Genomic DNA, 22,368 nt, shown 5'->3' on the forward strand with positions numbered 1-22,368 from the left:
GGAGGTGAGGATGCCCCTGACTCAGTCCCTCCCTCTCAGCCAGTCCTCCCCACCCCCATCCCAGCAGGTGGAAGCTGAGGGTTTTGAAGTGTAGTCTCTTGCCCTGAATCCTGGATGGAGGACAACAGATGGGGCCACACAGCCTTGCTGCTCAGACCGAGGGGAACAGGTGGAGGCTTTGGGGCCAGAGTGTGAATGCTGGCGATTCATGAGTGGTGCAGGCAGGCGGAGTGCCCAGCGTCAGGCCGGGGACAGCTGGGCGGCACGTGGGCGGGAGAGGGAGCAGGGGCACGGGGGTGGGCTGGGTGGGTGGGTCCGGCCGGCCACGGAGACGAGGCATGAGAGGGCAGAGGATAAGGGAGGGAAAGAGGGAGAATTCCTCCCACCCACCCAGGAGGGGGGGGAGGTCAGAGGTCCCAGGCTGACCTGAAAGGCTTAGGGAGCAGCAGGATGAGTAGACACGGTGAGGGAGGAGAGTGTTCCTTTTCTGCCTTTACCCTCCTCCCCCATTCCCAGCTGTCCTCTACCTAGCCCTAAACCCGAGGCATTTGGGCCATTCCAGCAGCTGTGCCAGGCCTTTGGCTGGGTCAGGGCTGGGGCAGGGGAGGGAAGCAGTTGCCCCCCCCCCCCCCGCAGACAAGGGTTAAGAGCACGGAGGAGGTGACCAGGTTGGGAAGTCATGAACACATGACAGGACAGTCCATGCTTTTCTGCCCAGAACTCCCATCTGCCTACGGCACACCTCACCCCATTTCTCTTTAGTTAAGTGAAAGAGTAGGAAAAGTAAGAGAACTGTGAATATAGTGATGATTATTAGTAACATTTACAGAACACTTACTGTATGCATAGGACTTTTGATTTTGTAAGTTATCACTGTATCCTTCCAACAGCCCGCTCTGAAAGTACTATAACTTCCATTTTACAGGTGAGAAAACTGAGGCTTCTTGGTTAAGTAATGTGCTCAAAGTCAGACACTTTGACTTTGAAGGGACAGAAGTAAGATCTGATGTCAAATTTGTTTGACACAAGAGACCAAACTCATAACCTTTGAGGAGGACTGAATGAACAAATTGCTCAGCTGAGAGCCAGCAGTCCCCCATTTCCAGAAGGAGCAAGAGGTGGATGGGCCTAAGTGAGTCTTTTTCATTGTCAGAACTGAGAGCAGTTAGATGAGGTAGGGTGGAAGGTGAAGGAAGCTAGAAAATCCTTTTCTTTTTTTTTTTTAAGATTTTATTTATTTATTTGAGAGAGAGAATGAGAGAGAGAGAGAGAGCATGAGAGGAGGGAGGGTCAGAGGGAGAAGCAGACTCCCCGCCGAGCAGGGAGCCCGACGTGGGACTCGATCCCGGGACTCCAGGATCATGACCCGAGCCGAAGGCAGTCGCTTAACCAACTGAGCCACCCAGGCGCCCTAGAAAATCCTTTTCTATGGAGTTTTTCCCAAATAGGAGCAATCCCATCCCTTTGGGCTGGTTTAGGAGACTTGGCCTGGAAAAAAGGGAACCGAGCACTTTGGGTTGAGCATCAGGAGATAGGAGTCTCTCCATTCCCTCCGGGTGGGCAGGTTTGCTGGCATTCCTAGACCCCAGCCCCTCTTTGTCTTACAGCTTTCCGTATGGGCAAGACAAAGACAAAGACTCCGGGGGGGGGGGGGGGGGGGGGGGGGGGGGGGGGGTGGTGGTGCAGGGACTCCATCTCCCTCTGGCCTGGTGCACTCTGCCGGTGGAACATCTCCCCTGACGCCTGGCGCAGTGCACCTGCGAGTCGCCCTACCGCCCTGAGCCCAGATATGGCTCCTTCTCCCAGCCTCAGGAAGGCGGCACAGAACCGGCTAGGGTTGGGAGCGGGAGCTGCGGGAGTGGGGGCCGGCCCTGGCCAGCTACTCGCCCCACGCCCAGACTTCCGTCCGGCCAGCAGGGGGAGCCCGAGGCCCAGGCAACGGCCCTGAGCGGGGCGGCTTCTTCTGGGTGCGGTTGCTATGGGTGCGCAGATCCACACACCACTCGAGCCTCAGTTTCCTGGTCTGAGAAATGGGAAAATAATTATACTTACTTCATCAGCAATGCTATCAGAGTTAAATGAGTTCTAGACAATAAAGCATTGCTAGACTTTCTTCTTGTTCTCTTGTACTGTGTTATCCTGATCATTCAGCCTTCAATTAATGTTTCTGGAGCTCTCCTAGGCACTAGAAACCCATTTTTGGTCCTGAATGAAGCCTGTCTAACTTGTGGGCCACGGACAGTGGTAAAAATGGAAAGGCTTGGCAACTGGAGGGCTCCTCTGTGCCTCCCAAGCCCCTGACCAGATAGAGTGGGTTGCTCTTCGGTGTGGGTGGACATGTCCAGCAAGCTCCTGTTTATTCCTCTGGCCTGGAATTTGGGACTTTAGGGTAGGCCGCAGAGGAGGCAGGGAGCCCAGGCCACAGCCCACCTCTCCCCCTGACTTTAGGAAAATGCACTTAGTGCAAAGACCTTTCACACCCCAGGGCTCTCTGGTGACAGGGCCTTGGGCTCAGGGCACAGGGGCAAGGCAAATGTGAATGGAATAATCCCCAACTAGCATTTAGAGTTCTGCTTAAAATCAGGCTAAAGCCTGGAGCTGAGAGAATGGGCTGAAGCCAGAAGCTGTGGCCAAGCCTGAGATTTTTCAAAGGTCTCTTGTCTGTTGTTTTCCCAAGAATATGGCCCCGTTTGGATGCTGCAGTGTGATGGAGTCGATGCCTACTGGTTGGGCTTCTGGCTCCCATCCCTGCTGGGCGGGTCTTCCGTCAGACCATCACAGTGGAAGCCTGTGTGCATGGCTGACTTTCCACTTTGCTCCTTCCAAGAAGCCTTAACTTCAGCCAGCAACCCCCCACCCCTGGACGCAGTCCCCAAAGCACCTGATGAGGAATTCAGTGTGACCAGGTGACTGTTCACACTGGTTATGCTGCTTTTCAAATTCCGGATGTTTTGTTCCCTTGGTTGGACCGCAGACTGAGAGGGGCTCGTCGTGATGTGTTGCAAAGAACCTGGGAATGGGAGGCCGGAGCTCATGTTTCAGTGCCAGCCTTTGGTGGTCCCAGGCCTCCCTCCGAGCCTCTGTGTTCTGCACCAGGCAGCAGGACGATACCTCGGATAGATGAGACAAAGGTCCAGGCATGTGGTCCGGCCCCTCCTTCTGTCTGTATCTCCCCAAAACAAGTGAGAACACATGTTCACACAAAAACTCATACACGAATTTCACAGCAGCCTTATTTATAATAGCCTCAAAGTGGACACCACCCCAATGTCCATCAACCGATGAGTGGATCAACAGTGTGGTACAGACGCTCGCAGGACTATTACTCAGTCCTCAAAAAGACACATGTACTATACAGGTGAACTCTGAAGACATTATGCCAAGTGAAAGAAGCCAGCCACAAAGGACCACATGTTGTATGGTTCCGTTCATATGGAGGCTCCAGAACAGGAAACCCCATGGGGACAGCAAGCAGATTAGTAACTGCCTGGGTCTGAGTAAGAGAGGATAGGAGTCAGGCAGTGGGTGCAAGGTTTTTTGGGAAGGTGATGAAAATGCTCTCAAATTAAACAATGGTAATGGCTGCACAATTCTGTAATTACGCTGAAACATCATTGAGTTGTACACTTTAAGTGGGTGCACTTTATGATAGGTAAGTTAGGCATCAATAAAGCTGTTTAAAAAATGCAACTGGGTGTTCTGAATTTAATCTAGAAACTCTTCTTCTGCCCCTCCTTCCCCCAATCCTCATGGCCCTCTACTCTCTCTCCGAACATACAGAAGGTAATGGGCCTACTTCTCTTTCTTGAGGGGCAAGGGTACTGTTGGATGTGTGGGAAGGAATAGGAAGCATTTAGGGAGTCTGGATGCCACCCTGCCTAACCTACAACGGAAGCCACAGGAGCTCCCCTGCCTTGATTTCCCCTTCTGCCCACTGTGGGGAGAGGAAGCAGGGGCTCCGGGGCCTTGCATTCCTGAGATGGTGTCTGGGGAGGCCAGAAAGGTGGGGAGAATGGCGGGAGGGGGTGGGCTGTGCAGGGAGCTCTAATGAGTCTGTTACATGGTGGAGCCGACTCGGGAATCTTCCAGGCAGTGTTGGGGTGCCAGGTGGACTGCACAGAGGTACTTCTTGGGCTGCAGTCAGGGCCAGAGAAGCCAAGAAATCCATGGCTGGTGCCCTGTGGGCTGGGGTCAGGGGTGGGGCCAGGCCATGGCCTGCCAGATGAGGGGTTGCTGGTGCTTAGGGAAGGCTGATTCTTTAATTGGTCTGCAATGTGGCAGGGCAAACTGCTGGCCATGTGTCTGGTGGGGGCGGTGGGGGGGCGGTGGGAAGTGGGGGAGAGACAGGCTGGGGCAGGAGGCCCAGGGGCCTGCCCTTAAGACTCAGTGGGGGTGGGAGGAGAGGCGCTTGGAGATGGTGGAAGCTAGTACCTCCAGGTCTGTGAGCATCCAGAGCTCTGTGCCCAGCCAGCTGTCATCAACCACTTAGGATCCTTGACAAGTGGGGTCTGTTCTCAGTTTCTCCTCCTTCTGATTCATCTCTTCTTTGCCCCTGCTTCACTCCCTCAGGCTATGAGCATGCTCAGATCTCCCCACCTAAAGCCAACCTCTTTTTGACCCCACTCTCCTGCAGCTAACAGTCCATCTTTTATTCTCTTCCCTGCCAAGCTCTTTCAAAGCCTTGTCTGCACCCGCGGCCCCCCTTTCCCTACCTGCTCCAATGTTAACTCTGGAGACGGTGCTTCTACCCCCGCTCCTCCCCCTTCTTGTCACCAAATCCTACCACTTCCCCCTCAGATCCCTCACGGCTGCTCTCCAGGCTCGAACCACTCAGCACCCTTCTTCCTGAAACACCTGCTAGCCTGCCCCCCACCCCCCGCCCGGGCTGTTCTTCTCGGTGCCGTGGGCAGAGCTGGCTTCGTTCCAATTTTTCTTGCATGCCCCCCCCGAGTGATCGCCTCTCCCCCAGAGCTTTGACTGCCACCTCGATTGAGATGACCCAGCTGGAGCTCTGACTGTCTCCTGGGCCATTTCCACAAGCCTGCTGGCCCTTGTGCCTGGATGTCCCCTTAGGCCCATCCCGCCCAGTCTGTCCTCCTGCCCCCAGCCCCTGAAAGCTGCCTCTCCTTCTTTGTGTCCATCTCACAGTCGCCAGCATTCCCCAGGAGCCCCAGCTAGAAATCCAAGCCATAGCCTCTCCATCCTCCCTGGCTGCTCTGCGTGACTGGCCCAGGAGCCTGAGAGTCCCATGTGATGTCTCTCTCGTCCATTCTCTCGGTTTCCACAGCTTCCTCTCATGTTTGCCTTTTAATCTTCTTTGGCCAAGACAGGTCTTCCTGTTTTACCACTCCCTCCTCCAGTCCACTCTGCACAGGGTCACAGGATGGTCTTTCCAAAGCATCCTTCAGATCCTTCCCCCTCCTGCTCAAAAATACTCAGAGGCTTCCCATCACTAATAGCGTAGGTCATGATAGCTGTCTAGTGATTGACAACCTGAAAAGTACTTTTGCACAAATAAAGCAGGTAAAGTAATTATTCCTCTTTTATGGAAAAAAGGACTAAGGCTCAGAGGGATGCGGTGAGTGGTTGGGGTTCACCCCCTGCTAGAAGGGTGAGCCGGGACTGGGGCTGAGGCCTTCTGGATTCAACTGGGTGCATGGCCCACGTGAGTCTTCTCAGCCTCCCCTGGGAGGCCACCAGCTGTCACCCTGTTGCCCAGCCTGAGGTCAGCGCCCTAGCCAAGGCCCTGGTCTTGCCCAGAAAGCCCTCCTCCATGCCACCAGAACTTCTCCACAAACACAGAGCATCCTGCTCCTCCTCCAAGGCCCCCAGGCCGGGCCAGCCCAGTGAGCTCTCTGCCTTCTCTGTGGCATCTGGAACGTACCTCCTGGAGCTCTAGCTAATTCTAAGCAGGCTTGACGCTAGCCCTGTCCTCTGGGTGCCACACTCTGAGCTCTTGGACGGCACCTTGGAACAGTGCCATCTTCATTGTAGGTCCCTAATAAATACTAGTTGAGCAAGCCAATGAGTGGATGAGGTTGCTGGAGGTTCTCTTCTCCAAGAACCCCTTCCAGACCAATGGGTTCAGCGATTCTAATAACCCCCTGACCCTCCTTCCAGGAGTAAAACTCACCACATCTGTATGAGTCTCAGCTCCGCCAGCTGGCTTCCCTTTAGCCTCTCTGGGCTTCAGTTGACAATGGCTTTGCTACCTGCCAGGTGTGTGGTGAACATTAAATGGGATGCTCTATGTGGGACATAACGTATGTCTCTCTAAACATTCAATCGCTGTGCACCTGGCACACCTTTATTATCGTGGAAGTGTGCATCCACTCGATGCTGGCTCTGTCTGGGTGTGCTAGCAGCCTCCCTCCCTCCCCTCTGAGCTGGGGAAGCTGTGAACGCCAGCTGGGGTTTAAAGGGCTGGTGTTCAAGGGGTTCCCCGAGGGATCCACGGGGCCAGGGCCCAGAGTGCGGCTCATTTCTGGATGTCTCCCCCTGGCACCAGGCTCTTCCCCATCTCGTGGGTGGGTTTGACCAAATTTACTGCCTCTCTGGGTCTTGGTTTCCTTATCTATATAACAAACACGTTGAGTAGAACTTCAGATTTTCAAGTTTTTTTAAAGCCACAGAGCTCATAAAATCTTATATTCAAATAAAATCTCACACCAGGAACCCACATGTGAGATCAGTTAGAGCAGAGGTGGTCTAGCTAAAGCGGGGGTGGCTTTGTGAGCCTCCAAGACCTGACCCTCCTTCCCAGCCTCGGAGGTCCTGAGGCCCTCTGCCAAGCCCTGAAGGGTCTTCAGCACCCAGTGCTACCTGCCCACCCCACCCCACTGGTGAGAGGGCTGCCGGCCACCCTTCCAGCCGCGGCATTTTTAGCTCTCTTTCATCCCTGCTGAAATTCAACAAGACTGGTGGGAGGGAAGGGAAGACCGAGGTTGGAAAGACATCCTGATCCTCACGGGAAGGATGTGTATTGTTCAAGCCGATGCTCCCCACCTGATCGGAGCTCTTTCTGGAAACTATGGGGGAGACTCGGTTTTCTTAGCTCTCGAATCCCAGTGCTCAGCTCACTGTCTGATACAAAAAAGGGGGGCAATAAATGTCTGTTGAATAAGATAAAAGAATGAGCGAATTAACAAAGGAACAGTGAGGCTGAGAAAGAAATGCAAGTGACATCCCGCTTCAGGAACACTTCCGAACCGTCTGGAGGCACTTGGACTAACTAGCCCCGACCTAGGCCATGCCTCCCCTGCCCTCAGGAGCGTGCGGGCATGCAGGGGAATTCTCAGGCCGGGGTGAAGCCCCTTCCCTCAGCATCTCCCCCACAGGAGCCTCTGACCTGGGAGAGGGCAGAAGGCTGAGGAGGCAGAGAGACCTAGATTCCAAATCTGAAGAGGGAGGGAGCTTGGAGGAAGGCACAGCAGGGCCGCGGAGGCGGGGTCCGGGGGCGGGGCGGGGGGGGGGCGTCGGGAGGCCAGGGGCTTCCCGGCCATCCAGAAATCCTTCCCCTCCAACCTGCCCGCAGCCCTCCTCCCCCTCCTCCTCAGACACATACTGCCCAGGACAATGCTGAGAAACACCACAGGGACCCGAAATAAGCTCCTACCTGCTGGAAAGGGAAAGAGGCAAATCTTAAAACCTCATCCACTCCCCCAGACTTCTCTGGGGGCCTCACTGGCCTTGCTACCCCCCATTGCTGCTGGTATCCTGAGGCAAGGGTGCTCAGGAATGGCTTCCCTCCTTGGACAGGTCCTTCTCTGTCTAGTTTTGAGAATTCTAGGAAGGAGGGCGTGCAAGGTTGTCCCTCAGGGGTGCTACATTTCAGCCCCCCCTTCTCCCTACACCCCTGCCCTCAGCACAGAGACTGTAGGGGTGAGGGGCCTGGAGAAGCCCAGGATGGGGCTCTGGAAGGAAAGAAGTCGGACCAAGAAGTAAAGGGGCGAGGGGGTAAAGAGTAGTCCCCTTGGAGTGTTCAGACTCACCGTGATATTATCTTACCCCTAGAGCCACATGCCAGATAGACGCTTTTCACTGGGTACCTGTAGGAGCCCCCAAATCTGGTACTTGTGGGATTTAGCATGACTGGCTGCACGGAGCAGATTCCAGAATTTTGCCCTCCCTACTCTTTTACGGTTGACACTACTCCAGCCGCCTGGGGTTGCCTACTTGCCTTGTGGATAAAATATCTGCGCTAACCCCGCTCCATAACTCAGCTCATTACGCCCTCGCAACTATGCACCGAGGCGGCATTCTTATGCCCATTTTATGGATGAGGAAACCAAGACTCAGCTGTTCCAGGCAGGGGAAAGCATGGAGGGTCATGTGTCTGCAGAGCACGAGTGGACCCTGGTATGGGGAGCGTCATCTGGTCAGGGGGTCCTGGACATACTTCAAAAGCCGGAGAGTTTTTGGCTCAATGTAAATTCTGGATATCTTGTTTCAGCTGTTCTGCGTGTACCTTCCCACATTGTCCTTTTCCCACTACAGACCTCTGATGTCCCCTTTCTCCTGCCACAAAACTCTCTTCCTCTCAGTCCTGGAATCTGCCCTAGATGGGGTAGCCAGGACTCACAACGTTTCTAGGTGGAAAGGCCTAGCGCCCGTGGTCTCCAACTTGGCCATGTTTCCCACCTTAGAATGAACTTCCCAGCTGCTGGAGCAGGAGAGGATGAAAGAGGTCATTTGTCTAAGGTGAGCAATGGGTAAACGGAAGCCAAGGGAGGAGTCGTGATTTACCTGGACCACCCATCCAGTGAGTGGCAGGGTAAGGCCTAGAAGTCCGCTTCCAGCTCTTCTGACTCTTAATCAAGTGCTCTTTTCAGGGCACCAGATGGCTTTGCTGCCCAGGAGCACTCTGTTTACCACGGACACCCCCACTCCCTCCTGCCCAGAAGACCCTGAGGAGGTGGTGTGTTTTTTTCCAGAACAACTCTCTGGGATGGACCCTCACTGGGCCAGCTCTGTTCTCAAACAGGACAGTCTGATCCCCCAGAAGGCCTGGCCCTTGGAACAGGCAGAGGTTGAGGGAAGAGGGGAGGGAGGGAGAGAGAAAAGAAAGAAGGGAAGAGGGTTTGGGTTCACTTTACCCAGAACTGAAGAAAAACAAATGATCTACAGGTATTATGCAAACGTATCCACTACCTGTCAAGCACCCACAGAAAGAAGAATCGGGGGTGGGCTCAGGGGCCCTCCAGAGCTGAAGATGCTGGAAGGTTAGATAGGGTGATGCAGTCACCTCTCCCCCTCCCCCGCCCCCTGCCCCAACCTAGACCTGCCTGGGTCCTCCTGGGGTTTTTCTGTCAGCTCCACGAGTGAAAATCAAAAGAAAGCCTTGATCCCCAAAAAACATGGGCCAAGGCAAGGGCTCAAGGCAGGCGGACCGACGCGCAGCTTGGCGTGTGTCCGTGGCATGGGGAGTAAGCAGAATGTCGGGATGCCATTGGGAGTGTTGAGGAAGTCTGCAGGGGAAGCCGAGGGAAAGGACGCAAAAGGAGAGTGGACACTTCCTAGTTTCTCCAGCTGGGCTCCAGGGGAGTACTGCCATTTTGCTGCCTGAGGCACAGATTCCTTGCTCCCCCTGAAGGCAGAAATGGAAGTGATCTTTCCCCAGGCTGGGTTTCTTCTTCCTCCCCCTGGAAGATTCAACCTGCCCTGACCCCTCCTCCTAGCTGCTCAGCTTCCCGCCCCAGTCCATCGGCACAGTGCTTCAGCGCAGACCCCCTCAACAGAAGCCGTGTGCTCACTCTCCTCTGGGCAGAACCTTTTTCTTGATATCTGGAGATCCAACAAGGGGGCAGTGCCCGCAGGGACTGGTGGTGGCCCGGTAGGGGGGCACTGACTCTCTTTGCCCTCCCAGGCCCATCTCCAATATCCACGAACAAGGATATCTCAGGTCAGGGTCTCTGCAAGGCCACAGTCTTCTGGGTGAGGGTCTGCCCCCCCGGTGGTCCTCGGTGGGTACCAGTGGGCCGCCTAAACTGTAAGTGCAGCAGGAGACAGCCCAGGGAGGGATCAGGGTGGGGCACAGTGTGGAGAGCACTGTGTCAGGAGTCAGGCGCCTGGTTTCTGACACTGGTCCCCTTCGGATTTGTTGTGTGATCTTATGGAAGTCCCTTCCTTCCCGGAGTCCGCTTCTTTATCTGTAACGTGAGGGGATTGGACTGGATACCTTTTGGCTTGGGTGTTGTGCAACGAAGAGGGAGTAGGAGGAAAGAAAAGGGGCACAAGGGGGAGGGGGGTGACAGTGGCTGAGATCATCTTAGGAAGGTAGGTCACATTTCTGAGTCCCAGTGCCCTCATTTGTAAAATGGACATTGCTAATAGACGAAAAGGCAGTTCTGAAAGACAGAGGAGATAGGAATATAATGACTCAGGATAGAGCCTGCGAAGTAACGTGCTCTGGAAGGCTTCCTGAGAATATGCAGGGGCTGGTTTCATGGGAGAGCAGGGTTTCAGCAGTGAGGGGTGGGAGCGTGTGCCCCGGGCTTCTAGCTGACTGTTGGGGGGTGGGGGGGCACCCTGGAGCCCTGCAGGTGAGAGGCCGGGCCACGCCGGATGCAGGGGTCGCCCGAGGCCGGGCATCACGCATTGAGAAGGGGGCCAGTGAACACAGGGAGGCTGCCCGTCTGTCCACTCCCGAGGCTGGATTCACACACCAGACCCTGGAAAAGCTCACATTTTCCCAGCTTTTCTCACCCAGAATCATTTCCTTTGTTTAGAGGAGGGGGTGGGGGAGGAGACGGAGGGCGAGGAGGGAGGGGCCCGCGGGTGCCGCCACCGCCCCCGCCCCTCCCGGTGTGCCGAGCCGGCTTTTCACTCAGCTCCCGCGCCGGGGGCGACGGAGGCGCCGGCGCCCGAGTCCAGTCCCAGCCAGCGACCGTCCCCCTGGATCTGACAGGCTGGCCCTGGATCGTGCAGGCATCCCCGGAGCGGGCGGTTGCCGACGGCGTCGAGCTGGGAGGGCGCTTGGACACGACCGTTCAGGCGGCTAGGAGCTCTGCCAGCTCTGGTGACCTTGGGTAAGTCTGTGCCTCGGTTCGCCCCCTGGCTCCCCAATGGGGGATGTAGGAGAGGGCTGAGAGGGGCGACCGGAATGCCCCTTGGGGCAGGAGCGGGCGAGAGTCCCTGGCCTGGGAGGGTCCCTGGAGCGGGACCCGGGCGCTGCTGAGAGGCGGGCGCCCGCAGTGGCTGGGGCCGGTGGCGCCGGGCACGTGTGCGCGCCGGCCGGGCAAAGGGGAGCCCGCGCCCGGATCTGCGGCTGGGCTCCGTCCCCCAGCCCCACGCCTGCCTGCCCAGTCCCAGGTACGACACCGGGGTGCTACCTCTTTAAAAGCGCCTGGGGCTGAGCCTCCGCCGCACCATGTGATTGCTTGAAAGGCCGGGCTGGGAGAGCTGCGACGGGAGCCGGGGACGATGAGCCGCCGGTGCGCGGTGCCCGGAGCCCAGCCCTGCCCGGCGCCGCCCCGCAGCTCTGCGCGCCACCAGGTGCCCAGAACTTTGGGCACCGCCTCCGGGACCCCCGGGTGGCCAGCGGGCAGGATGGTGAGCTCCCTGCAGACTCTTCTGTGGGATGGGTGGGCAGAGCCAGGCACGCGGACCCCTGTGGGGTGTGTGCGTGCGGGGGAGCTGCCTCACACCTGATAAAAAAGCCAGTGGAGGAGTGAGCACTGCTATTTTAAGTTGTTGAACGGAACCTCTGGGAATGGTAAGGGGAGGGGACAAAGATTAGGCAGAGAAAGGGCCAGGGTTCCCCTCCAGCCTGGGCAGGCACTAGATGTGCCAAGTGGGGAACCACTCCAAAGGCAGCCGGGTTTCTGAGCTGCCTGGGCTCCCCCTGCCCCTCCCAGGCAGGCCTCCCCACCCCAGGCTTCCGTGACCACAGGTGCCTGCCTCCTGACCCTTGGTGCCCGTCTGCTGATGTGCCTGGCCTGTGCCTGCCATGCCGCCCTCCATCTCGGCCTTCCAGGCCGCCTACATTGGCATCGAGGTGCTCATCGCACTGGTCTCTGTGCCCGGGAACGTGCTGGTGATCTGGGCAGTGAAGGTGAACCAGGCGTTGCGGGATGCCACCTTCTGCTTCATTGTCTCACTGGCGGTGGCTGATGTGGCTGTGGGCGCTCTGGTCATCCCGCTAGCCATCCTCATCAACATCGGGCCACGGACCTACTTCCACACCTGCCTCATGGTCGCCTGCCCGGTCCTCATCCTCACCCAGAGCTCCATCCTGGCTCTGCTGGCAATTGCCGTGGACCGCTACCTCCGCGTCAAGATCCCCCTCCGGTGAGTCCAGAGCCGCTGAAGGTACCCGCTGCGCCCCACCCTGCGCCACATGCTGGGTGGCTCCAGGGCCATCTAGAGAGGATGAAAGGTAGAGCAGAAGACCCCACGGAAGCCAGATAGTCCCTGGGCCATTGTGCCCCAGCCCTCACTTGGCCTTTCGGTCACCTCTACAGTGCCAGGCTGAGCCTCAGTGGAAGTGGGGGTGGGGGTAGGGCTGGGTAGCTGGGCGAATGGGAACCTGGCAGTGCCCAGGACCCTAGAGCTGAAGCCACTGCTGTTCCCCTGACATGGCCAGGGAAGCCAAGGCTGCCTGTCCAGCCTGGGGTGGGGGCCTTGGAGGGGGCCACCAAGACAGTCACAGTGAGTGCAGGGTGGGAACAAACTGAGCTCCCATCCGGGGATGTGGAAGGGGCCGAGCAGATGGCTAGAGTGGGGTGAGGGTGTCCGGAGTATGGCCTCCCAGGGGCAGGAGAGCTGCTTCTCCAGCCAGCCCTGGGCAGGCTTCCTGAACACACTCTTCAGTTCTCGTGTTCTCTGGAGTCTGCGGCAGCCAGCTCCACCCTCCACGGCTGTCCCGCTGAACCCAAGCGGTCTGATGATCTCTGCCCAACTTCCACTTACGGGATCTCTGTTGCAGGCAGGAGAGGGGACAGATGCAGGTGCCTGCTTTTAAAGTCCCTGTCCTGTTGCTAAGCTGCGTGTGGCTTTGCCAGTCACCTCAAAGGAGCTGATGCTGGGTCCAAGCAGCACCAGGGTGGGTGGCCTGACAGTGGCGGTCCTCAGGCGGGTGTCTGGTCTACGCTGGGGCCTGTCAGGCCATAATCTCCTCACCAGGCAGTGCCTGGGCCACCAAGTGCCAGTGAATGCCTGGGCGCACTGCCAATCCATGTTGGCCCTGGCTGGGACACTCTTGGGAGGTGTGCTGGCCCCCTCTTTGAGTCTGGTCACCAGTAGATTCCCTTTCTACGGGGGAGCTCCGACCATCCCTGGCACCTGCCATCCCCAGAGTAGCTTCCATATCTGGGACATGGGGCCTCTGGCCTCACTTGGCAACTTGCCCGGGCAGGCCTAGGCGCCCACGTTTCTCCCGTGTGCATTGCATTTGTGCACATTTACCTTTTCAAAGCTTTTCTTCAAGCACCACTTTTTTCCTATCCTCTCCCTGATCCTCTAAGGGAGGTGGAGAAGGAGCTGGTAAAGGAGAAACTTCGGAGAGACCCAGAGGGTCTCCCGAAGCCGGTTGGGAGCACAGCCTAGATTCCACTGCCCACCTTCCTTCCTGACTCCCCCTGTCCCGGCACCGACATGCCAGTCTCCGTGCCCTGCGTACTTCCCTCACAACCTCGCTTCCCAGGGGAGGTGGGCGAAGGCTGCTGCTCAGGGGACGGGGAGGAGGCGGAGAAGGGGGCCCTGAAGCCCCCCACAGGTGCAGCTGCGGAGGGGCCTTCCGGCTGCCATTCATCCCAAGTGGTGGCTGGGCCATGCAGAGGAAGCTGGTCTCAGCCCATTAGAGCGGCCTAGGCCTCTGAGCCGGACCATTATAACAAAGTGTTGCCACATTAGGAAACTCACTCAGATATGTAGATGTAGGAGAGTTGCTCAAGAAATTCTGTCGCTGAGCGGGTGCCAAGGTGAACCAAAGGCCCGATCCTGATGTGACAGTGGTCGCAGGCCTGCAGAACGTGCCCTACTCGCCCTGTGGGGATGGGGGTGGCTGAGCCGGCAGGACTTGCAGGCTCGGTCTTCCAGGGCGCGGCAGTGGTTGCTCCTTGCTTTGGCCTCCAAGAGCCGGGGGTCTTGGGGAGCTGTCTTCTGAGGGTCAAGGTAGGGGGGTGCCTAGAGGCTAAGAATACAGGCGTAGGTTCTAATCCTTGCTATGAGTTCCTAGCTGTGTGACCTTGGGAAAGCCACTCTTCACCTCCTGAAGCTTCAATTACCTCGTCTATAAAAAGGAACATTAATAACAGTACCTTCTTCGGGCACCTGGGTGGCTCAGTCAGTTAAGTGTCTGCCTTCAGCTCAAGTCATGATCCCAGGGTCCTGGGATCAAGCCCCACATCAGGTTCCCTACTCAGTGGGGAGCCTGTTTCTCCCTCTCTCTTGCTTGTGCTTGCTCATCAATAAATAAATAAAATCTTTAAAATAAAATAAAATGAAATGAGTAAGCATCATTTAAAAGAAATAATAGTACCTTCTTCCTAAAATGACTGGAAGAATATAAACTCCTATGTATAAAACACTTAGTACTATTATAATGCACTTAGTATTACCTGCAAGCTATAAGTGGTATGTTTATGTGTGTAGCTTTATTAATATTATTAACATATGGCTCAAAGTGGGTGTGAATAAGCAAGCCCTGGTGCCCCGCCCCCCACACACTCATGCTCTTCTACAGCAACACAACCCCCCCCCGCAAACATGTACATGCACGCACGCACACACACAGTGCATTTCCAGGGAGGTTTCAAAATACTACTAAGTTATATTTATACATGTCTCTTCCTCCTTGGTGGATTGTCAGTGTGTTTAGGGCAGTGACCTGAGCAGCAACTGCATGTTGTCCATTTCTGCAAATTCTCCAGAATGCCTAGCTCAGTGTCTGGCACAAGGCAGACACTCAGTAAATGTGAATTGAATTGGATGAATTTTCAGAACTCACAGGGTTGAGCCTCCATCAGGCCTTCCAGATGTCTAACCTCTAACCTTCTTTCTGGGAACTAGACCTCCCCTGCATTCTCCTTCAGGGATCTGACCACAGCTGCCCCCATAGCTCAGGCCGTTCCTTTGGAGCCACACCCCAGCAGTGTTTGGGAGGGTCCTGCCCCATGGACAGGAGTCTCCTCAGGGAGAGAAAGACTGTTGGGGTCTACCTTCTAAAGCCAGGATCCTGGAGGCTGGGCTGACAGGCTGAGCCACTCCAGGCCCTGGCCCATTACTGCCTGGCCCCCCTGAAGGAAAGAACAGCGTGACCCTCCCTGGGCAGTTAGAGTCAGCAGGCTGCTGGGCCTGGGAGAATATCTCTCAGCCAGAGGTCCCCCTGCACTTGGCTTGCTGCCCTGACAAGCCAGGCAGAGGCAGATGCCGTGGACACTGAGGAGTACTACTGACCAAAGCGCTGGTGAGGCATCTGTGGGGCAGCCGGGTGACAGGAGTGAGCTTGGGCCCCTCAACAAGCAAAGCATGGTTTGGTTAGCCAACCACAAATTTTATTTCATTCCATTTGGCAGAAAGCCAAGAGAGAAAAAAAAGCTTCACATCACATAATATGATCCAGTTACAAAAAAAGAAAGAAAGAAAAAGAAAAAGAAAGAAAGAGCTCAAATTGTTGATTCATCAATAGCCCGTGGCCATTTACATGTGTTTTGCATCTTATTTGCATAGCACCTCCACATGCCTGGTAATCCAAGCCCTATTCCCCTGAGTTCCTACTTCTAGGAATCTCCAGCATTCATCTACCACCCCTCACCCTGAGTTTCTTCGGTGGCACTCTGTGGCCTACTCCAGGGGCCTGGTTATGGGGCTAGGTGCCAACAGGGGGGTCCCCCACCAAAGCCCTCTCTGTGGGAAGGAGCCCTGAGCAAGAGATGTCTATGGCCAGAGAGGTCGGGGTGGTAGGAAGGGGTGGTGGGCCTCTGGGAGTCAGAAAACCTTGAATTTGAGCCTTGCTCCGTTACTATCTAGCTGTGCATCCTTGGCTAAATTATTCAACCTCTCTGAGCCCCACCCCCCATCTCATCTGTTAGATAACGGGACTAGATCTGAGGCCTCTGAGCTTCCTTTCAGCTCTAACTCTATGGTTCTTCCTTATCATGACTCCTGCTAATGTGGTGTTGAGACCCTGGAAAGTTTGTGTTGGGTTGTGTCTTCTAATTCCTAGTAGTTCTGAGCCAGGCACAATGCTACGTGTTTGTTTGTACATGCTTCATCCCATTTAGTGTTCCTAGGCTCTCTCACTAGTAGACAGTATTGCTATCCCCATTCCGTGGACACTTCTGTAGATAAACTGAAGTCTGAGGGCCAGGGAGTTTCAGTGATTTGCCCAGACAAACATCTTGTCAGGAGTAGAGACAGGATTTGAATCCGGGCCTGTCTAACAGATGTCTTTCACCAGTGAGAACATATGTATCTTGAATCAGCCCCACGAAGCTGTGGGACTTATGGAGGAGTTTCCTCAAGGCTGTCAGTGGGGTGATTTTTCTTCTCTGATCTCTGCCAATGGCCTCTGCACTCCGCTGGGCCGTGCTGCGCGCCTCCCTCAGTCCTCCTCACCTTCACTCCAGTGGGCAGCGGAGCCCCTGGCTGGCCTGCCTCTGTCCACAGCTGGAGGCCTGCCCGACTGGACTGCTGACCCGGGGGCGCCCAGCAGAAAGGGTTGGAGGCCAGCATGTGGGGGCAGGGGAGAAATCTGGTAGATTTCTGGTAGAAATTTCTGGTAGAAATCTGGTAGATCAGGACATGTTTGCTGTTAGGAATCAAGTTAGCCCTTCCCACCCTGGTGAGCCTGGGTCTTTTTTGCTAACCAAAGTGTCTCCTGTGCTTGTACCCGAGCAGGCGACCGCCTGTGGCCTCAGGGTCCCAGAACAATTGTTCTCTATGGTGCCGTCTGTTTCCAGGGGTGGTAGTCTGTCTCCAGCCCCCCTACGGGTGGGTGAGTCACAGGCCTAGAGTGGCTGGGGGGAGAGGAGCCCTGAAGCTTGACTTCCTCACACTTGCAGAAGGGGAAACAACAGGGGCCCAGGGCTCCAGCATGTTCAAGGTCATTCCGCTAGGAGCCCTTTCCTCCTCCCAATCCTGGCTGTCCAACCCCAGCCTCTGGTGTAGAAGGTTTTGGGCAGCAGGAGCCCTTGGCAATTGCCCCTCCTCAAGGAACAGAACAGAGCGTGCAGCCTCCGCAGGGGAAGTCAGCAAATCAGTGGTGGTCTTCGAGGGAGACAGTGAAGAGAGGATGTCACTTTGAGATGGAAAGGGAAATGTCTTTGTTTGAATGAGGGCTAGCCTTCAGGTGGCTTAGGCTAAAGAGCCTGCTGAGTGCAGGGGGGACAGAGATTTTAGTTGAGACAAATGTGGGTGAGTTTCAAGGATGAAAGAAAGCTTCCCCAGGCTTTCATTGGAACAGCTTCCAGGAGGCCTCTGAGGGCTTTAGGAGCAAGCTGCCCAGGTGTTAATGCTGCTTTGGAAGCAGGCGGAATGACCACGATGCCCTCTAGAGAACCCCTCGACCAAAGGGTCATAGGGTGGAAGCTTGGAGGCTATGCCCTGACATTTGATATTTATTTCTGAGCATGAAAGCTATCCATGCTCATGGTGAAAATGTTGAGAAATATAAGGAAGAACAAAGATGACAAAGTCACCAGTAATTCTACCACTTACAGATAACTAGTGTTAACATTTTGGTGTTCCAGAAATTTTTTCCACATGTATCTATATATACATGTCTGTATCTCTAAATATATATAGATATAAATATAATTTTTACATGGTGGAGAGCATGTGTGGCTCTATCTTCCACATTGTTTACTTTACTGTATCCTAAGTATCTCCCTATGTCAATAAGAATGATTTTGTTAGAATTTTATGAGGGTAAAATATTGGATTGTCTTTTTGTTCATCTTTTAGGTCTCAGCTAAAACAGCCCCTCCTCTGGGAGGACATCTCTGACCCCCTCTCCACCTGGACCAGGCCAGTCTCCTCTGTTAGGTACTCAGCTTGCATCTACATCTTCCCTGTTGCTTATGGTCCAGGTGGTTTTTCTGAGTTTGCTACACAAGAGGGCCAGGACCCCATCTGTGTACGTATCTCCTGTGCCTGGCCCAGAGTAGGCATGCTGGACACGTTCCTTGAATAAATGAATTTCATGTTTTATTGATTCATTCTTATATTTTTGGCTGTTTGGATTGTTACTGATTTTGTATTATCACGATTAACACTACACTAGTACCCACAATTCGCATTGTTTGTGCGGTCAGGGCCAAGCCCAGAGCCCTGGGTGTGCCTTCTGGTAGACAGCACAGCTTCCATCTGTCAGGATTTTTAAATGAGGTTAAATATTTCCCCTCTCTCTTTACTCCACCTCTCCCCACTCCTCCTGCCCAATTTCACGGACACTGCAGATCCCCAGAGGTGCGTCTGGTACTCCTCTGTCCATTTGCCCTTCTGGACTGGGCAGGGCAGGACGGGCTGGCCCAGCCTCCTTCTCATTACCTAGTCTCTAGTCCCTGAGGCCTGGACATCCTGTTTCTTTGCCCCTCAGTGAGGAGAGCAACCCCCGGGGAATGGCTCAGAGTGTGGCACTTTCTAGTTGGCCCTATTTGGCAGGGTGGGTACAGAGCGTAGAGGAAGGAGGACGGATGGTTCCTTGTGCTGCGTGAATTACCTCTTCAGCCTCAGTCTCCTTAACTCAAGCCCAGAGGAGGCTGCCAGCTGCTGTAGAACAAAGAGGAAGCTGGTGGGGCGTGGTGGGAGGGGCTGGTGGGTGAGTGGGCCTTGGCATTCATGCCCCCTTGGAAATACCAGCTTGGGGGTGGGCAGGGAGGTAGAACCAGCAGCAAGGGCCTTCCCTGAGCCCAAAGAAGAGGAGCTGAGGCAGCTTCTCCTGCATTGCTCCTTGCCCTGGGAGTTTTACCCCTAGCAGGAGTAGAGGTAGAAGGTCAGGGAGATGGTGACTTCCACAGATCTATTTCATAAACTGACTTTGAGCCCCTGCCATGTCCCAGGAACTTTGCGGGCCTTGCGCCTGCGGATACAAAGATGAGCAGGCTGGTTTGGTCTCTCCCTCCATCTGGAGGCTCTCAGCCACTGCTGAAATTGTGGATTCCTGCAGACCAAGGTGGCCGAGGACAAATCCCCAACCTGCCTGTGATGGGAGTGGGGGTGTCAGGAGACTGGCCCCTGACACCTTACGGTGATTGGGTGGCATAGCTGGACCCTACTCCAGACCCACTCTCTGCAGCCCACGTCATGTGGGAGAGGCCCTTCGGGACTATCTTCCTGCCGCCTGCCTCCAGAACTTCTCTGTCCTTAGAGAGAGAGGGCAACTGGTTACCCTTTCTTGTCCTCACACAGGGCCCTGATATAGATAGATCTATTCGTTCATTCATTCGTTCATTCAACAAATACTTAACCGAATGCTTCGTATGTGCCAGGCATTGTTACAGATACGTTCATTAACAAAACAAAGATCCCCCTAGAGTGTGCATTCTAGTGGGTTGGAGGACAGCTGCTGAGTAATAACCGCAATACCTGATATGCAGAGTGTTAGAAGGTAGGATGTGCCAATGGGAAAAGGAAAAGAACAGGCTAAATGGGACCAGGGATGCCAGGGTGGGGGTGGGGAGAAAAGGTTGCAGTTTTAAATGGGGTGGTCACAGAGGCTCCCTTGAGAAGGTGCCATTTGAGCAAAACCTTAGAGGTGAGGGACTATGCTGGGCAGATATTAGAATATTTCACACAGAGGAAATACTTAGAGCAAAGGTCCTAGGGAAGGAATGTACCTGAAGGGCTTGGGGACTGGCAAGGAGGTCTGTGCAGCTGGGGTGGAGTGATAAAGCCAGAGAATGGTCGGGGATAGGACTGGAAAGATAATGACCTACTGGCTGGGAGGCTGTTGGAAGAACGTTGGCTTTTATTCTGAGGGAAATGGGAGCCATTGCAGGGTTTAGAGCCAAGAAGCCACATGATTTGACTTAGGTTTTAAAGGCTCACTCTGCTGCTGTATTGAGAATGCACCGTAGGGGTAAGCAGGGGTCTAGTTAGTTATTGCAGTAATCACATGAGGGAAGAGGGAGGTGGCCTGATTCAGAATCAGGTGTCGAGCTGGTGGTGAGTAGTGGTTAATTCTAGATGTGCATTTTCAAATTTTACTTTTTATTGACCTAAAATGTTTATATATTGAAATGCTTGAGTCTTAAGCATATAGCTCAATAAATTTTTGCATGTGGATATATCTATGTAACCACCACCCCGATCAGTATTTGCAACTTTTTCAGCACTCCAGAAGGTTCCCTTGTGTCCCTCCCATACCCTCTGAAAGGTCACCACTATTCTGACCTTCATCCCCCTGGATTGATTTTGCCTGTTCTTGAACTTCTATAGAGGGAATCAAGTAGTATGTTCTCTTTTGTGTCTGGCTTCTGAAGCTTAAAATTATGTCTGAGATTCATCCTTGTTATTGAGTGAAACAGTAGGACTTTTTTTGTTTGTTGGATGGCTTGTGGTTTTTTTTTTTCTCATTGCTAGAATTCCATTGCATGAATGCACGATGATTTGTTAAAATTCTGGATGTGTTTTGAAGAGCCGAGGAATTTGCTTATGGATTGGATGTGGGATGTGAGAGAAAGAAGAGTCAAGCCTGACCAGACTTTCAGTCCTAAGCAACCAGCTGGATGGAGTTGGCATTATCTGAGGCGGGAAAGGCTGCCGGGTGGTACAGGTTTTGTGAGAAATGGAGTTCAGATTTGGACACGTTGCGTTTGGGCTATCTGTCGAATAGCTCTGCAATGTTGAGCGGGTGGTTGGACGGATATGCAAAGATGGAGTTTAAGAGAGAGATGTGGGCTGGGGATACAAACATGAGAGCCACTGCATGTCGATGGGGTATACATCCCCAAGGAGCCTTGATGAGATCTTCAGAAAGAAAGGACAGATGCGGAAGAGATGAAGCCTGAGGCCCGCACACTGAGAAGTTGGAGGGAAGAGAGGGCACGGATGTAGGAGGAAAACCCAGGGCCCCGAGTGAGTCTGGCGCCCAGGAAGGGGAGCTTGGAAAGTATGTCAAGGAGAAGCGAGGGACTGGCTGTTGCAGATGGCTGTCCATGGACCTAGTGGGATAAGAACTGAGAATTGCCACCAGATGTAGCAAGGGCAACATCAGTGGAATGGTGGGAACGGAAAGCTTGACTAGAGAAAGCTCAAGAGAGGAGAGGAAGGAATTGAAGGCAGTTGGCATAGATTACTCTTTTGAAGAATTTTGTTACAATGGGAACAAAGCAATGGGTCAGAAGCCATCAGGAGAAGTTGGGAACAAGGCATTTTGTTTTGTGTTGTTTTCTAAGATTGGAGGGAAATTAGTACATTTGTGTACTGATGACTAACCATCCAGCAGAGACTGCAAAACTAACATTGAAGCTAAGGAGAGAATTTCGGGGGTGATGGCTTTGGTTCGGCCGGCGGGGTTGGGACCCACGCAGAGGGGCTGGCTTAGAGGCGCTCGGAGGTCACCTGTCAGGCAGGAAGTCAGAGTGTGTGGGTGCGGATGCTAAGAGGTGAAGTTCTCTTCTGAGTGTTTCAGCTTTCTCCGGGAAGTGAGGAGCAAGGTCATCGGCTGGGAGGGAGGATGCGGGAGGAGGAGGTAGGGAGAGTAGCAAGTGTGAAATAATTCTCTGGAAGTGGGGAAGGGACTGGACTCGGGAAGTGGAATATAATTGGGGGCAGCCTGAAGGGCCCGCCAGAAGTTCACGGTTCACGGTGATGAATCTGAAGGGAGACTCCAGCCGCGTGGTTATGGGCTTATCACCAGCCGTGTTCAGCTGCACTGGGGCAGGCATGGGAGAAGGTGGAGAGTTCATTCCTGCATTCATCCAGAAGGGCCAGATTCTGGGCCAGGCACTAGGTGTCTCATCATGGTTATGGTCAAGGAGTGGGCCCTGGTCTCTGGGGCTTAGGAACTGGTGGGGAGGGAGAGGGCCAGCACACAGATTAAGTGAGCAGGTGGCTACAATCATAACTCGAGGAAAATTCAAGGAAGGTAGCCACCCTGCTCTTTTCTGCGGCAGGCTCTGGTGTCTCCAAACCCTGAGTCAGTGTCCAAGGAGACCCTCAGGCGCCCGAGGACTTAGGTAGGGCCTTGTAGGCCTTGTGGTTCACGGTCAAGAGTTTGGATTTTATTCTAAGTGCGCGATGAAGCCTCTGAGTGCTTTAAGCAGGGAATAACAGTATCTAAATTACCTTTTTAAAAGGTCAGAATTCATCAACGAAATATTAGCAAATCAAATCCAGTGATAGATAAAAAGGATAATACATCACAACCAAATAGGGTTTATTGCATGCGCGCAAGGGTGGTTTCACATGGAAAGAACTCAGTCA

At 54.3% G+C, this 22,368-nt stretch overlaps 1 protein-coding gene across 5 annotated transcripts in view; it reads left to right on the forward strand.

Annotated features, from left to right (window-relative positions):
• The first annotated feature begins 10,307 nt into the window (after nucleotides 1-10,307).
• ADORA1 (adenosine A1 receptor) overlaps nucleotides 10,308-22,368 on the forward strand; it is a 34,571-nt gene continuing 22,510 nt past the window's right edge. Inside the window, exons 1-2 of one of the 5 annotated variants that reach the window (XM_025855213.2) lie at nucleotides 10,890-11,027; nucleotides 11,856-12,288. In XM_025855213.2, coding sequence (XP_025710998.1) covers nucleotides 11,948-12,288 — 341 coding nt within the window. In that variant the 5' untranslated portion in view covers nucleotides 10,890-11,027; nucleotides 11,856-11,947. Of the gene's footprint in view, nucleotides 11,028-11,131; nucleotides 11,551-11,855; nucleotides 12,289-22,368 lie in introns of those variants that run through there. The other 4 variants (XM_073884473.1, XM_073884475.1, XM_073884474.1 and 1 more) reach the window with 4 other exon arrangements.

The sequence above is a fragment of the Callorhinus ursinus genome, unplaced genomic scaffold, assembly GCF_003265705.2.
Source record: "Callorhinus ursinus isolate GAN/ISIS: 27379988/994484 unplaced genomic scaffold, GSC_fseal_2.0 scaffold57, whole genome shotgun sequence".
NCBI lineage: Eukaryota > Metazoa > Chordata > Mammalia > Carnivora > Otariidae > Callorhinus > Callorhinus ursinus.